Raw genomic sequence first — 18,534 nt, forward strand, 5'->3', positions numbered from 1 at the left:
GTCAGGAAAGTATAACTTCCAGTCCCGATCATTCCAACTTTTCCTCCTAAACAACACCCCTTTGTGTATAGTATAGTACTGTTTCACCTTTGGCATGTTGTCTGAATTGTAATACTGCTTAACCAACCTTAAATTAGGATCCTCATTCTGCTCCCTTCTCATTTGCATGCAAATTTTCCTAATAAGCTTCTCATCCTTCACTGCCTGCAAATAAAACAACCTTACTTGTTCTTCACAGTTATCAATACTGTCAGTATCCTTTTTCCATGCTGCCATCCTAGATAATGCATCAGTCACAATATTGTCTTCTTGTTTTACATATCTTACCTCGAAATCAAATTGTTGCAAATACAAAGCCCACCTGGTTAACCTGGTGTGTTTCAGCCTGCACTTCTGAAGATAACTCAAAATCTTATGATCTGTATACACTATAGTCTTATGCACAAGCAAATAGTACTAAAACTTTTTAAATCCAAAAATAATTGCCAACTTTCTAATTCTGAAATTTAGTAGTTCTTTTCATGTGGCTGTAAAAGTCTACTTGCGAAAGCAATAGTTTTGTGTCAACCCCCATCTCAGTAGGTACTAATTGGAAAATTTCTACCTCCAAACCACAAAAACTTGTATCAATACTCATACAGAAAGGAAGTGGAAAAGTGGGATGCCCTAACATCTTCCTACTTACTAATTCTTTTTTCAAATTCTGAAATGCCTCTTCATACTCCTTTGTCCAATTCCACAAAACATTCTTTTTCAACAAATTACCAAAGCAAGGACAGTTACAGACTGATCTGATATGAACTTTCAGTAGAAGCCAAACAAGCCAAACATAGCATTAATATTCTTCTTGTTCCTGGGGGGTGGGAAATCTGCAATAGCAGCAAGCTTTTCTGCAACAGGCTGTATATCTTTCTCATTAATCCAGTTACCCAAAAATGAAATTTCCTTCTTTAAAAATTCAGATTTACTTAATTTTAGTTTCATACGTCCCCTATACATAGTTCTCAGTACTTCATTCAGAATCGTACAGTGCCTGAATCATTCTGCACTCATTACTAGGATATCATCTACATAGACCATTATTTCATTGGACACACAGTATTGGTAACACTTACTTACATGTAAAAATGCTGTACATGGCCTAGATTCCTTTGACCAAACTGATATCCAATAGCTACAAGTCACATCAAAAGAAGTCAGAAATTTACATCCATGGAACGTTTCCAAAATTTCATCTATGTTAGTTGGTCAGTCACTCTCTACTACCACAATTTTATTTAACTTCCTGGCATCCAGAACCAACCTGACACCATCATTTTTTTCTTTACCACCACAAGTGGGTTATTATATATCCTGGTTAGCCTTTCAATAATCCCCCATGAGACCATCTTTTGAATTTCTTTTCTCACCACTTCTTTTTTGAAAATGGAATAACATCAGGATTTGAACTTAGTGACAATTATTTATTCACAACCAATTCAAAAGAGCTACATTTTTTCACCTGTTACTTTATAAGGCTTCTTGAAAAATGGTTAATGATTCTTAAACTTTCATTTTCACTCAAAATCTTTTACCAAACCTGGCCTTTCTCAAAAATGCCTTACAGTTGCTCAGGAGAATACCTTTTGATTCCCCCCTTTGATTATTTGTAATACCTTCTATATCGTCAACTCTCTTTATTATTTCCAACCTTAATCTCTGCTCCTCTTCTTCCGCAGTAACCTGCTTGGTGGCCAAAACTCTTAAAGACAAGTCTAATTCAGTTTGCACACACTTGTCCATACCTTCCAGAAATGATACTTTGTACCTATTGCCGTTGCACTTAAAACTAAACTTACCACTGACAAAATCAATATTTACACACCATTTTCACGAGAAATTAGCCCCTAATATTATATGAATGCTGAGATTTTGAATTATCGAGAAATTTAACTCCAACAGCTGTCCTGCCAATTCCACAGTTAATAGTACCTCTTGTTTCAAACTCTTTGATAGATTACCAGTAGACCAATAATTTTTGTTCCAGAAACATGTATCACTACTACATCCTCTGTGTTCTTAATACACTAAAAAAATGCCTGTGAAATGCCAATCAAATCACTACCACTGACCAGTAAACACTTAACATGTATACCTTATACACTTGCTGTTATTACAGGGTGCCACACTTCCTTTTTACTTACCATGTGATCTTCTTCATATCACAAATCCTTATTAACCTTTTCCCTGGAAAAACTATCCTCCTGCTTACCAAAATAATTATCAGACACAGTCAAATGACAGCATGGTTCTCTTCCTCATTACCACTCTCAAGCTCTAACACTTCAGTAGGCCTAACATTGTCCTCCTTTATCCTATCTTCACTTAACACACTGTCATCATTATCAATTATAAATTCAAATACCTCATCGTCATCACTGCTGGATTCATCACTGATGTCATCATTACCACTACTATCATCATTACCACTACTATCGGAATCAGACCCACTGTCACTTTCATTGTCATCAAATACTTGGCTAAGTAGTTGATACTTGTTTTCAGTATTAGACTACAAAACAAAACATCTGAATTCCTTATGTTCTCTTAAAAATTTAACATCCATTTTGACTCTTTGGACATCCTGAGCAACAGCAACACACTCTGTTTCATCACTTGATTTTATTATTGTAAGTTCCTCCTCTCCTTTTATGGGATAAACAATACTACCCACATCATCATTCAACATCTCACTAGAATTAGAAATTACACCTGTCTTACTACTATCACTTACGTTACCCATACCTATGATTACAGCATGTTTATATACAAGTGGCTCTTCATCATTACCTGCTCTATTGTGAGCCAGAACTGGAACATTACCTACAAGGTGTATAACTTTGCTTCCGCCATTTTTTACCCAACATTTGAGACTTTAATGAAACAAACTGGTCACACATGTATCATTCAAAGTATTTTCAATTGCTGGCCACTACTTTCTCCCATCTTTCAGGCAGTGTATGAATCCCGCATTGAAAAAATTGGTCATCTTTCGAAGCGATCCATGAATCAATCCAGTTTGTGACTTCTCCATGAGATCAGAAGTGTTGGTCAGCTAGTCCATGCGCCATTGATCTAGACAGGTAATAGTCAGAGGGGGCAATGTCTGGAGAATACAGTGGGTGGGGTAGGACTTCCCATTTTAACATTTCCAAGTACATTTTGACCTCTTTTGCAACATGGGACCGAGCACTGTTGTGCTGCAAAATCGCTTTATTGTGCCTTTCAGTGTGAGCATTAATTGCATCTGATAACAAGCACTTGTGACTGTTTCCCTTGGTTTTAACACCTCATAGTACATGATGCTGAGCTGGTCCCACCAAATGCAGAGAATGATCTTAGAGCCATGAATGTTCAGTTTGGCCGTCAATGTAGAAGCATGGCCGGGATATCCCCATGATTTTTTGCATTTAGGGTTATCACAATGAACCCATTTTTCATCCCTGGTCACATTGCGATGCAGAAGTCCCTTCTGTTTTTGCCTCTGAAGCAACTGTTCACAACACACACAAACGCCATTCAATGTCTGTTGGTTTCAGCTCACGCGGGACCCAAGTTCCTTCTTTCTGAATCATGCCCATAGCCTTGAGACATTTCGAAATGGCTTGTTGTGTCACTTCCACTAATCATGCCATTTCTTCACTCAGCACTGTCTCCAATTCTGCATCTTCGAAAACATTCTCTCTTCCACCACTATGCTGGTCTACGAGGTTAAAATTGCTGCTCTTGAAATGTTTAAACCACTCAAGACAGGTTTTCTCGCTAATAGCGTCCTTAACATACTTACTTGAGAGCATTCGATGAGACTCAACTGCTGTTTTCTTCATATTGAAACAAAACGGTAACACACCCCACAAATGATGAGAATTAGGCTCGTAAACTGACATTTTCAATCAAGAACAACTTTATGATGCAGACACAAATTGACTAATGTTTGAATGAAGTTATGTTGACTAAGGTCCAAGTTAACTGCCCGACATCTGTGATCTGTTTCTTTCGAGCGCTACTTACCGTTGTTGCCACCTATCAGCAAAGTTGTACACCTTGTACTTTAAATGGTTTGACACAGAATTAAAATCATATCCTCCATTTCTGTTACTTAAATTTCTCCTACCAATTCCATGTCCATTCTGGCTATTCTCCAGCTAACCATGCCTTGAATTTATACTGTAATTAGTCCTCTTCATCCTATTTATCTGAAATTCTCTCCCTGATTGATTATTGTCATCAAAATTCCTCCTACGATCTTCCACTGAAGGCTTCATCCTCTCCACTTTATCAACATAATTCAAGAAATCACTAATATTACCCTTAAGTGCAGGTACAAGCAATTCTCTAGCTTCCTGACACAACTTAGTTTCTAAACCCATAATTATTGATTCACTACATAGCTCTTTGTCAAATTATTTCAGTTTCTTTATCCAGAGCTGACAGGAACCTTTCACAGTACCCTTTCTGGAGTCAAGTCTCTCTCCTCCCAAAAATTCACTCAAAATTCTCTGCTGCTTCTCTTTGGACCAATAATAATCTAAAAATGTGTTCTTAAAGCTATGCCATGAAGTACAACTATCAGCTACCTGAGCTGCCCATCCATGAGCATCCCCTTTCAAAAAGCTCTCACAAATGACATTTTCTCTTTGTCATTCCATGTTTCAGGCAAATTATTAAATCCATAATAAAATCCAGTGGATGCACTTCCCCTTATGGTTCAAAATTATTAAATTTCTTGCACCTAACAAAAGAAGGACTGTTTAGAACACTGCACACACTATTTTTAGATTTTGTACCTCTTCCGTCTTTTTCTCTGTTTCAGCCAATTTTGAATCTACATTTTTATTTACATTTACCAGTTTTTCCTCTACCACTACAACACACGTGGTTTCCACCTCTGTAATTAAATCATTTTTAATCCGATCGATTTCATTCTCAAGTTTAGCCCTATTTGCAGCACAGTATTTCCTGGCTGCTTTGAGTTCATCTTTACACTGTTTCTCAGAAGCAACCATCTTCCAACTATAGTAATCACAAAGCTTCTTTCTTGGTTCTATACATTTACTGCTCATTAATGTTAATTATTCATTAGTATTACTATGTTCTTTATCTTTTTATCACAATCTTTAACTACCACCTAAACCTTCTTATTTAATTCTGTAAGATTAGAGCTGACTACCTTGATTTTCTTTTTCATTTCTTTCTTCAGCTCATCCTTTAAGCTACTGATGTCCACTTTCATACTATTCTCCACCATACTAATCTCTTCTTTCGTACACACACTACTCATAATTTGCCTTAACATCGCTTCCAATTTTCTGCCTGCCATAACCTGTTGCCCTTGCTGATTTTCGCTCCTAGATTCCTCTCCCTTACCCTTAACGATTTCATCCACTTCAGTATTGTTTTCATCCCTTTCACTCACATCACCACACGATGTAGATGATGCTTTTATCATTTCATCTACAATATGACTTTTGTCCCCATCATTCAAAGTTACATTAATGTCTGATTTACAGCCACTGCCATATCTACAGAAGCAATCCCCATAAAGTCTTTCTGTTCGTTTAAAAAAAAGACCTCTACAGCTTTGTAGCTCATATCAGTTTCCTGTTGTCCATTTTCCCCCATCACATTGTCTTGTTTGTTAAGGCCACTCATTACATATCACTTACTATAAAACGTCTTTGCTATGAATTACCTTATTCTTAATCTTCTCTGGCTGCCATTCATCATCTGCAGGGCTGCTGCAAGTTTTAATTTTCTCAGTTATATGTCCACTTGTGTGCTGATTGGCTGCCCCACTACTCAGTGGCTGCTTCCATAGAACCCACTCACTGGTTGGCTGCTGTCATACTGTGGCCATGAAACCCATGCGCTGATTGGCTGTTGCACTTCCTTCGTTAAGATCCCTGTATTGTAAACCATTCTTGAATTCACTGTTCAAAGTTCATGAATCCTAGTTTATTGTGCCCAGATGCAATAGTTACTCATGTGCAAGGGCACCATATGTAATGTTCACCTGCTTCATATCTTCCTTGATTGTCCTTGGTGTTGACGTACTGTGTTGTTGTACTGGCTGAAAAATGGGGGGGGGGGGGGGGGGGGGGGGAGGGGGCCAGTTCAACACTGACTACTGTAAATAATGTAGCTGACAGTTCCACAGTTGCGTTTCACAGTTCTTTACTTTCACTGTTCACAACCCCCCCCCCCCCCCCCCCCCACACACACACACACTTCCCCCCTTCCCAATATCACACAGTTATATGGCCAGTTCACTATTGGTTAACTTTTGATAAGCCTCATTAACAGTTTTCAGGCATACCTCAGCATACTGCTACAATTGTTTACTGTTGAACATCTGAGGATTAAAGTGTGACCAGCTGTCACACACAGCCATGCCCCCAACCCCTGCATGGCTTCCTCACACCCGATGTGGCATGACCTTTCTACTGCCGGACAGAAGTTGTGCCCGTGACACTACCAAGTACCCCACTGAGCTCCATGACAAGGACTACCAGTGGATCACAGCCACTGCAGCTGACCCGCTGGTCTGGGACGCACAAGCGTGTGCATTACAGGTTAGTCATACTGCATCGGGTGCGAGCCCATCATTCCCATCAGTGTTCACAATAACAACAGCACTTTCTACAGAATCAATACCACAGAAGGTCCACTGATATGTGCAAAGGCTAGACACTTAAATCTGGAAAAACTTAAACACACCAAAGCTATTATTCAGGAACTTTTTATGTAGTAAGACTATTCACCCTTCTTCTGGTAGTTGGCCATCACCAATTCATTTGGTGCCCAAGAAAGATGACACTTTCTGCCTCTGTGGTGACTATTGGGTGCTTAACTTCAGAACAATTCTAGATAGCTATCCCATCTCAAATATTCAAGACTTTGCTTCCCAACTGCACAGGGCACAAATTTCAGTGTAATCGACTGTCACAGGGCATACTCAGTCTTTCAGATGGATGTTAAGCTTGCTTACCCCATTCCTGATGCTCCCATCTTGCTTACTACAGATATGAGTGATACAGCAGTGGGGGCAGTACTTCAGCAATCCATGGGTCCTGTTGTACTCCCACAAACAGTCCGTATCCCATTGTAAATGGTCAACTTGTGACTGGGAACTGTTTGCTATTTACGCTGCTACCAAATATTTCCAAGATGATATCGAAGGTCGCCATCTTGTGGTATTTACCAACCACAAACCATTGGTATACGCTTTCCATAACTCAGGCAAGGACTCATCCCTGAGACATTTTCGGCATATGGACCTCATATATCAGTTTATGAATGACATACGTTACGTCAGAGGGGCAGACAATGTTGCTGAAGATTTTCTATCTCTTGTGTCGGTTTTATCTTCACGACTGGATCTCAGTGAGCTCCCCAAATTGCAAACAGAGGATACTGAACTCGCTGCATTGCACTCTGATGTTAAAACAGTACTCAAACTAGAGTTACAAGCATTCCCTGGGTTTTCATCACGCATCTGGTGGTGCACCATTTCAACAGGACATATACATCCGGTGATGCCTGCACCTCTCCAATGGGACATTTTTGATACTATCTACAACTTGGCACACCCTGGCATATGTGCCACCACATGTCTAGTATCTGAATGTTTCGTTTGGCCTGGGGTGATAAAACAATGTCGCAGTTGGGAGTGAGTGTGTGTGGTTTGTCAGCATGCAAAAGAAGTAGCATGTCATGCACAGTTCTCCCTGGGTATGTTCAGTGTGGCAAAAATAAGATTCCAGCACATACAAATCGATATTGTTGGACCCCTACCCCCCTCGGGCCCCTTCCGTTACATACTGTCCACCATTGACAGGTTTACTCTCTGTGTAGAAGTAATTCCTCTCACTACTATCACAGCTGATGCAGTGGCCCAAGCACTTTTATTAATGTGGATCTCATGCTTCAGCTGCCCAGTTTCTATCACCACTGACCAAGGCTGCCAGTTCAAGTCCACCCTCTTCCAACAGCTTTGTGTACTGTGTGGGGTGAAAAGATTTAGGACTACAGTAAACCACCCCCAGAGCAACGGGCTTGTCGTACACTGTCACCAAATGCTTAAAGCTTCCCTGATGTGCCACGGAGGTGAGCGGGCTGACACCTTACCACATGTTATGTTAGGCGTTCGGGCCGTGTACAAAGAGGAACTTGGCATGTCCCTGGTAGAAGCACTGTATGGAGAACCCCTCACACTCCCAGCAGAGCTAGTCAAGCCTTCACTTCTTCCAGATCAAATCTGCGACTCAACATTTGTCAGGCATGTTAAGGAGCTAATCACTAAAATTCGCATGCCTCCTCCTCGACCGCACTCCCTCCCTCCCATATTTCTGTATAAGGACTTGGTGTCATGCACTTACATCATGGTGCACGATGACATTGTCCGACCAGCACTCAGACCTCCATACTCGGACCTGCACAGAGTCATATCATGGCATACCAACATGTTTAAAGTGCTTATTAATGGCACACCTCAAATGGTATTTGTCTGCTGCCTCATGCTGCCTCAAGCAGGAAGATGATAGTGCACTTGTGGCATAGAAGTTTTATGCAGGCCTGCAATGGAAGCAGGGAGGGGAAAGGCAGGTGGGTCACAGGGACTAGCAAAAGTTGAGACCAGGGGGTTACGGGAACCAAGGATATGTTACAAGGAGTGTTATCCCCTCCCCTATGCAATTCAGAAAATCTGGTTTTGATGGGAAGAATCCAGATGGCACGGGCTATGAAACAGTTGTTGAAGTTCATCACATTGTGTAGCGTGGCATGCTCAGCAACTGGGTGGTCCAGCCGTATCTTGGCTGTAGTTTGGTGCTGGCCATTCATGTGAATGGACAGTTTGTTAATGGTCATGCCCACAAAAATTACTCTTCCCACCTTGTCTCGAAACAGATGTTCTGTGCCGTATGTCCCCAGTCTCCCATATAGCCACTGAGTGGCCACATAATATCACCCCCTTGTGACTCAGTACCACCTAGGACTGGATCAACTGAATCACATTCCCTGGCAACCTCTCATTGGAACCTGAAATGAGAGATATCCTCTCCACTATCCTCCCTGCATGGTAGTCTGCCACTCACCCATTCTATGTACCACCCTTCCCCATACCTGTTTCCAACCCCTTACCCATGGGTCTTATCCCTGCAATACACCTAGATGCAACATCAATACCACAATGTCTTTTCACTACCTCCTACTTCAGTCTTATGACAGGCATCTCCTTCCCCATCAGTGGCAAGGCCACCTGTGACGTAGTCAGGCGGTCTACCAACTTAGCTGCCACCACTATGTGGCTTTCTGTGTGGGCATGGTAACTAACAAGTTGTATGTCCACATGAATGGCCACTGCCAAACTGACGAACACAGCTGGGAACTCTCTGTGTAATGTATCCTTCATTTCGGAAACCCCTTTAATTAGTACCTGTCTTCCAGCTGCCTGTCCCCTCCCTCACTCCAACTCAAGCCCTACACATGCCTTCTATTCTACCAGTGAACCAGTATGGTGTACTTCACTCCTGTCTCATTTATTCTCCCCCCTTGCCTCCCCCCCCCCCCTCCAAAATGCACAGCACAGCCAACCCCCCGCCCCCCCCCCCCTCTCTCCTGTTCCCTACGTTGCACCTAGCTACCCATTATCCTCTCCCCACCACATCCTTACATGCTGCCAAAGGCATCACCAGCATCTTTTCCTGTCCCTACCTTGCCATCCTTCCTCCTCATCACCACTCTCTATTGTGGGCCCATTACCAACCCCAGCTGAGAGATTGCTGCTCACCTTAAGACACTGTTACAGATGGGCCTTGGCACTCAGAGACAACAGTGACCATCTGTATGTGAGTTATACATGCGAATTTATATGCACTTTGTCTACATCTAACAAAGAATTTAGTCCAATTCTGGAGGTAAAATAGTCCCCCATTTGGCTCTCCGGGCGGGGACTACTGAAGAGGACTTTGTTATCAGGAGAAAGAAAACTGGCATTCTACGGATCGTAGTGTGGAGTGTCAGATCCCTTAATCAGGCAGGTAGGTTAGAAAATTTAAAAAGGGAAATGGATAGGTTAAAGTTAGATATAGTGGGAATTAGTGAAGTTCGGTGGTAGGAGGAACAAGACTTTTGGTCAGGTGAATACAGGGTTATAAATACAAAATCAAATAGGGGTAATGCAGGAGTAGCTTTAATAATGAATAGGAAAATAGGAGTGTGGGTAAGCTACTACAAACAGCATAGTGAATGCATTATTGTGGCCAAGATAGACATGAAGCCCACGCCTACTAGAGTAGTACAAGTTTATATGCCAACTAGCTCTGCAGATGATGAAGAAATTGATGAAATGTATGATGAGATAAAAGAAATTATTCAGGTAGTGAAGGGAGATGAAAATTCAATAGTCATGGGTGACTGGAACTCGACAGTAGGAAAAGGAAGAGAAGGAAACGTAGTAGGTGAATATGGATTGGGGCAAAGAAATGAAAGAGGAAGCCGCCTGAGAGAATTTTGCACAGAGCATAACTTAATCATAACTAACACTTGGTTCAAGAATCATGAAAGAAGGTTGTATAGATGGAAGAACCCTGGAGATACTAAAAGGTTTCAGATAGATTATATAATGGTAAGACAGAGATTTAGGAACCAGGTATTAAATTGTAAGACATTTACAGGGGCAGATGTGGACTCTGACCACAATCTATTGGTTATGAACTGTAGATTAAAACTGAAGAAACTGCAAAAAGGTGGGAATTTAAGGAGATGGGAACTGGATAAACTAAAAGAACCAGAGATTGTACAGAGTTTCAGGGAGCGCATAAGGGAACAATTGACAGGAATGGAGGAAAGAAATACAGTAGAAGAAGAATGGGTAGCTTTGAGGGATCAAATAGTGAAGGCAGCAGAGGATGAAGCAGGTGAAAAGATGAGGGCTAGTAGAACTCCATGGGTAACAGAACAGATGCTGAATTTAACTGATGAAAGGAGAAAATACAAAAATGCTGTAAATGAAGCAGGCAAAAAGGAATACAAACGTCTCAAAAATGAGATCGACAGGAAGTGCAAAATGGCTAAGCAGGGATGGCTAGAGCACAAATGTAAGGATGTAGAGACTTATCTCATGAGGGGTAAGATAGATACTGCCTACAGGAAAATTAAAGAGACCTTTGGAGAAAAGAGAACCACTTGCATGAATATCAAGAGCTCAGATGGAAACCCAGTTCTAAGCAAAGAAGGGATAGCAGAAAGGTGGAAGGAGTATATAGAGGGTCTGTACAGTGGCGATGTTCTTGAGGACAATATTATGGAAATGGAAGAGGATGTAGGTGTAGATGAAGATGAAATTGGAGATATGATACTGCGTGAAGAGTTTGACAGAGCACTGAAAGACCTAAGTCGAAACAAGGCCCCCGGAGTAGACAACATTCCATTAGAACTACTGATAGCCTTGAGAGAGCCAGTCCTGACAAAACTCTACCATCTGGTGAGCAAGATGTATGAGACAGGCAAAATTCCCTCAGACTTCAATAAGAATATAATAATTCCAATCCCAAAGAAAGCAGGTGTTGACAGATGTGAAAATTACCGAACTATCAGTTTAATAAGTCACAGCTGCAAAATACTAACGTGAATTCTTTACAGACGAATGGAAAAACTGATAGAAGCCAACTTCGGGGAAGATCAGTTTGGATTCCATACAAATGTTGGAACATGTGAGGCAATACTGACCCTACGACTTATCTTAGAAGAAAGATTAAGGAAAGGCAAACCTACATTTCTAGCATTTGTAGACTTAGAGAAAGCTTTTGACAATGTTGATTGGAATACTCTCTTTCAAATTCTGAAGGTGTCAGGGATAAAATACAGGGAGTGAAAGGCTATTTACAATTTGTACAGATAACAGATGGCAGTTATAAGAGTCGAGGGGCATGAAAGGGAAGCAGTGGTTGGTAAGGGAGTGAGACAGGGTTGTAGCCTCTCCCCGATGTTACTCCATCTGTATATTGAGGAAGCAGTAAAGGAAACAAAAGAAAAGTTCAGAGTAGGTATTAAAATCCATGGAGAAGAAGTAAAAACTTCAAGGTTCGCCGATGGCATTGTAATTCTGTCAGAGACAGCAAAGGACTTGGAAGAGCAGTTGAACGGAATGGACAGTATCTTGAAAGGAGAGTAGAAGATGAACATCAACAAAAGCAAAGCTAGGATAATAGAATGTAGTCGAATTAAGTCGCGTGATGCTGAGGGAATTAGATTAGGAAATGAGACACTTAAAGTAGTAAAGGAGTTTTGCTATTTGGGGAGCAAAATAGCTGATGATGGTCGAAGTAGAGAGGATATAAAATGTAGACTGGCAATGGCAAGGAAAGTGTTTCTGAAAAAGAGAAATTTGTTGACATCAAGTATTGATTTAAGTGTCACGAAGTCGTTTCTGAAAGTATTTGTATGGAGTGTAGCCATGTATGGAAGTGAAACATGGACGATAAGTAGTTTGGACAAGAAGACAATAGAAGCTTTCAGAATGTGGTGCTACAGAAGAATACTGAAGATTAGATGAGTAGATCACATAACTAATGAGGAGGTATTGAATAGAAATTGGGGAGAAGAGGAGTTCGTGGCACATCTTGACTAGAAGAAGGGATCGGTTGGTAAGACATGTTCTGAGGCATCAAGGGATCACCGATTTAGTAGTGGAGGGCAGCGTGGAGGGTAAAAATCATAGAAGGAGACCAAGAGATGAATACACTAAGCAGATCCAGAAGGATGTAGGCTGCAGTAGGTACTGGGAGATGAAGAATCTTGCACAGGATAGAGTAGCACGGAGAGCTGCATCAAACCAGTCTCACGACTGAAGACCACAACAACAACAGCTAAATAATAACTAGCAGTCTCTGTTCTTTGTGCCTGACTGCCAGTCAGCACCTTCTCTATATGGTGAGTAGTTGTCTGTTCTTTTCATCCTGCATTTTGCATTGTTTAATTTTAATATAAGACAAATTAAAATTAACCAAGTGATAGCTTTGAAATATCTATTATGCATGATAATGGAAGATATAAGGTGTCACCAGGAGTTTGAAGCTCATAATATGGTAGCTAAGTAAGTTTTCTGTAAAAAGAGAAACTTATTGTGTGCAAAGATACATAAAAAAAGGCCTCAGGAGAAGCTAGCTATGTGTTTTGTCTAGGATGTGACACTCTATGCAGCTGAAACTTGGACATTAAGAAGAGAGTGCAAAAGGAGGTTGGAATCATTTGAGATGTGGATGCAGAGGAGGATTGAATGGATTAGTTGGGTACAGAGAGTGACTAATGAGGAAGTGCTGGAAAGAATAGGGGAGAGAATAAGACAACTGGAAATTATAAGGAAAAAAGAATTTGACTGGTTACATGTTGTTATGAGACTATTAAGTAATGGGGAAAGTATTGTAAGGATTAATGTGTGGGAGAAGAATGAAAGAAAGGAAGATACAAGTTGGCCAGTGCCATTAAAAGCATTGGAAGCTATGTGGAAATGAAATGAAGAGAAGACAGAAGAACGTGAAAATCAATTGTGTGAAGACTTGCCTTCAGGCAGAATGCAAAATAATAATAATAATAATAACTACAATAATAACACCTTTCTGTAGCTATGAAGCTGTACATCCATAATTCCCAATTTGTGACAGTGTTCAGTACTTTTTAGCAGTGAATGGTCAGTATTTGCCATTCATTATTCAATATAATGATCACATAGCTTCATTTTATGTCAGGAACAATTACAATAGGCCTACCAATATTTCCAGAGTAAACTTTATCCTGTCAATGTTTAATGGATTATCTGTATGTTTGTTGCCTTCAATAGCTCACAAATTGCTTCGTCCAAGCTGTCAGTTGACATATAAATACAAAAATTATCCACATACTGGAGGATATTCACAGTAGCAGGGAAGGAGAAACTGTCAAGCTAAATCATCGCTTGTGCACCTAGGACAGGTATATCTCTGGAGTAAGCACAGTCCATGCATGTAGTCAGTATTAAGCTACATGTGTGGAACATACACACAACCATAGAGAGTCCCAAACATCTGTAGTTCTGTGTGTGAAGGTGTATATGTTCTACTAGAAAATGTGCCAGAACTCGAAAGCTAGTGAACACTGTTTTTTGTTACATGTGTCTACATGCCAAACATCAATCTGTTATTGAAGAGTGGTTGAATTCCACTTGTTTCATATATCATTCCATACAGGAATTTTCCCATATTAAGCAAAATGAAGATAAAAGTTTTATGTGATTTTGGGGTAGCACTATTTATTTATGCCCTACACATTCACTGAATTATATATTTACTCATTCAGCACATACAAAGGCAATCATTCTTACATTAATTACAGTATACTTATACAACTATGGTAACAATACTCTATAAAGGTGCTCTTGTAATACTATACAATATTACAAATGCCTTGAGCCACTTTAAGGCTGAGTCACTGAGTCTGTGCCTGTCTTTCAAATCACCATCATATCCACACACTTCACACATGATTAAATGCTCCGTTGTTTGGATTTCACCACACTCACATTCAAGGCTGTCTGACAGGCCCCCATTTCTTCATTAGTTGCTTACATCTGCCAATACCTGTTCTTAGGCAGTTCAAAGTTGTCCCTAGTTACCAAGTTGAGCCCTTCAATCTTCTTGTTGGGGTCATCCACCAAACTGCAGGTTGTTTTTCAATTGAAGCCGTGAAGCTCTTCACCAATTTTCCAGAAAGCTGTTCTGCATTTAAGACTGGTTATAGCTGTCAGATCTTCATGTATAGGGAGGTCTGGGTTGTCTAGGATTTTATGGTACATTCTTAGGGCTAGCTGTGATCACATGATTTCAGAGGTCTCTATGTTGGCTATGACAGGGAGCCAGACACAGGGGGTGGCCCTGAGTGTTTCCAAGATTATTCACATTGTCTCCCTCAACTGGACGTCCACTTTGGCAGAAAGATCTGGGCTCTATTGAGGAAATTAGGTGGTGCTACAGTATCTCAGAGGCCGTCTCTTGGCACAAGTGATTCTGAGATTTCAACTGTCCTGAAACACACCTTCAAAATCCAACTAAAGGCACATGAAAAGAAAGAGGTTTCCGCATACATGAACAGTTTATTGTTCAATAATCCAATCAACATGAACATTGTGAAAGAAGTGGAGACAGAAGAGATTACCCAGGCTCTGAAGCTAATGAAGGAAGGAAAAGCAGCCAGACCTGACAAGATCCTACCAGAGTTCTTGAAGGAACTGGGAACGCTAGGAAGAAGGTGGCTTGCCAAACTTTGCATGGAATGTATCAGTACGGGAGCTCTCCCCAAGATCTGGAAAGAAGCAAAATTAATCACTGTGCTCAAACCCAGAAAGACTGGAGATAACCCAAAGAACTACAGACCAATATCCCTGCTATGTACCTTTTATAAATTATTTGAGAGAATATCACTGACCAGATTAACTCCATACATTGATGCCAACCTTCCAACATATCGAGCCAGTTGTTGAGCAAGCAGAAACTGTTGCAATCAAGTGCTGTTCCTTAAAACCCACATAGAGAGAGGCTTCCAAAACAAGATGAAAACTGGATTGGTTCTCATAGATCTTATGTCAGCTTACAATACAGTGTGGATCAAAGGGCTATTGTTTAAGCTAACTAGAACCAGAAAATGCAAACAGACCTACACACTACTGAAGAACATGTTAACAGGCAGGAAAATCAAAGTCTCACTTCATGGCATGAAAAGGAAGAGCATGGTTCTGAATAATGGTCTGCCACAGGGCTCAACACTAGCATCCATTCTCTTTAAATATAGCTGACATTTACTGAAATTTAATTATTACAATTATTTTCCATATTTTTGTGTCTTATTTGTTTGTTACAGAATCGTGAAGTGACACTGCTGCTAAACAAGCAAAGAGAAATTCCTAAAAAGAGGAATAGTTGCTTCTCATAGGAAAGGGCCACAAAGATCTGATTGGAGAGGTGTATATATTGAAAAATACTGAAACATGCTGTAATGATGGCACAGTGTCATAGGGATAATTTTAGTGACTGATGACCACATGTTTATGAGACAAGGGACAGAAAAATTTAATGGTATGGGAGTATGCAGCCAGACATGTGCTAATCAGGTTGTAATCAAGATGTAAATAGGTTCACTAGCATGTGCACACTGGTTATTATTTAATTACATATGTATTGCCCATATATTTTAAATAGTATATGACGTGAGAGAGAGTGATAACACAAGAACAGCATAGTGCACATTTTGAAGCTTGTGGGCCCTGGTTACATGTGTGATGGTTTTGTACAATGGCCATCTTACAGGACAGTAAATTTGAGTGATGACATTACTTTCAAAATGTACTAGGAAGACAAAGATTATACCACTCATAGACCTCATGTAGAAATCAGTCTTAGCAGGAAACTTAGAGATAACCTTTGTTATCAATCTTGTGTTAGAGTCGGAGAGGAGCACGACTACAAAGACCTGTTTGCTTGGTTACATAGGGGGAGACTTCTTGAAAAGTTATTCAAATTAATCATTGTTTCAAATTCTTGATAATTACCATTAAGTACATTTTCCATGGTAATATTTGAAAATCCCACATGCACTTACTGATATTCTGAAAACATCCACTCTGTGCCTATATCTGAAGTCCATGCACTACTTGATCACAGTTGTTATTGAGTCCACGTAAATAGTCTATAGGTAAACTCTTTATGTGAAATAGAATCCTAATGCACTTTTTCAGTTAACAACATTAGATATCACTGGTTCTCATTTTGCATCTCCTTTAATAGATAGATAGGGAAGCCTGAGATAATGACACAGCAAGGACAAATCACAGCCTTCTGTTTTGCTTCTAATAAAATAAATGTGTGTAGTCTTGTGCCCTTGGCATTGCCAGTGATTGTATTTTCTAAACTATATGAACACTTTTAAAATTATTCAGAAGGTGGGTAGGCATTAACATGAAATATTTAATTTTTTCCTACTGCAACATGTTATAATTTTTTTATACTTCTGAAAAAATATTTTAGCTTTAATTTTATTTAATCCGTATTATTTTACCATTTTACCATAATCTGCTCTATATTTATTGATTATGTCTATATTGAGTTATACCTGAACACAAACAGAAATAATACCAATATTTCCTAGACCTAGTCATAAAGTCTGAAGATTCACTTATCATTGATACTATAATGTCTGTGGCACAACTAAATGCAACTGTGCTCATAGTCTAATGTCATACTGATGAATAATTTTCATGCAGTATTACAGTTATGGGTAAATCCTCTTAGGTGTATAAAAATCACCCTAGTTTGTGCATATTATTCAATCTTTAAGCATACTATTGACTAATATCTCAAACTTTTTAAATTGGTTGGTTGATATGGTGGAAGAGCAGCAAGTAATGAGGTCATTGGTCCCATTGGATTAGGGAAGGATGGGGAAGGAAGTTGGCTGTGACCTTTCAAAGGAACCATCTCATCATTTGCCTGAAGCGATTTAGTGAAATCATGGAAAACCTAAAACAGGGTGCTGGACAAGGGTTTGAACCATCATCATTCCAAATGCGAGTTTGTGCCATGTTGCTTGGTAAACTGTTTAAGTCATTAGCACTGTTTTATTTGTTTTATTGGCTTGTGCTGTATTGCAAGTAAATCCATTGTACAGGAGGTAATCTACATACCAAAAGCCAAACAAAATCAGCAATCTCACTCTAGGATTAATTGAGAAGCCATTTCCCTGTTAAACTGAGTGAGCATGGGGAATGACTGCCATCTGCTTCACATCTGCTGTGCAGCGAACTACGTTAATTTAAGTATTAAGTGTATTTTTCTTATTTGTCACTTCTCCTTCCGTGTGTTTTTGCTTTTAGGAAGCTTTAATTGTCGAGTGCTAGTAATAGTGTTCCATAGATTTCGTGTTTGTTTTGAATACAGTCAGCACTACCTGTCCAGAGACAGGTAGTGCTATTTTCATTGTTTTCTACAAGAAGTGTCTAGCAACCACAGTTTAGTCAACAATCAGCAGCCTTTAGTGAATTAGCAGTCTAGTTAAAAGTTGATTAACTCTCTACAGTAAATTGATTTCTTAGGATGGATAGGATGTGTGACTGCTGTGTACGGACGCAGGAGGAGCTGGCCACTGTTCGCGAACAGCTGAACGTGTTGATGGCCGCGGTCAGCCATCTTCAGGCTGCTGCCTCGGAGTGTAGCGGCAATGGGGAGTCTGGTGCGTCACATGGCACACCCCAGGTGTTACATGCTTCAACCACTGTCCCTGCTGTCGAGACATCTTCGTGGGTACTGGGCGGGGTTGGGCCACCCTCTCCACAAGGGGAGTGGTGGGTTCAGCAGCATTCGCGGCGCATGAGGCGGAGGGTCAATGTGGAGGCTGGCCGTGTGGCATCGCCCGCTCTGCCTGTGAGTGGACATGTGGCTGCTCCTTCAGCAGGGTCCGAGCAGGCACACG

The 18,534-nt window shown here is 40.4% G+C and overlaps 1 protein-coding gene across 1 annotated transcript in view; it reads right to left on the minus strand.

The window, feature by feature from the left end:
• Positions 1-2,272: 2,272 nt before the first annotated feature.
• Positions 2,273-18,534, minus strand: part of LOC124545889 — a 113,570-nt gene continuing 97,308 nt past the window's right edge. Inside the window, exon 5 of the mRNA XM_047124848.1 lies at positions 2,273-2,551. Coding sequence (XP_046980804.1) covers positions 2,273-2,551 — 279 coding nt within the window. The remainder of the gene's footprint in view (positions 2,552-18,534) is intronic.

This window comes from Schistocerca americana, chromosome 8 (genome assembly GCF_021461395.2).
Source record: "Schistocerca americana isolate TAMUIC-IGC-003095 chromosome 8, iqSchAmer2.1, whole genome shotgun sequence".
Classification (NCBI taxonomy): Eukaryota; Metazoa; Arthropoda; class Insecta; order Orthoptera; family Acrididae; genus Schistocerca; species Schistocerca americana.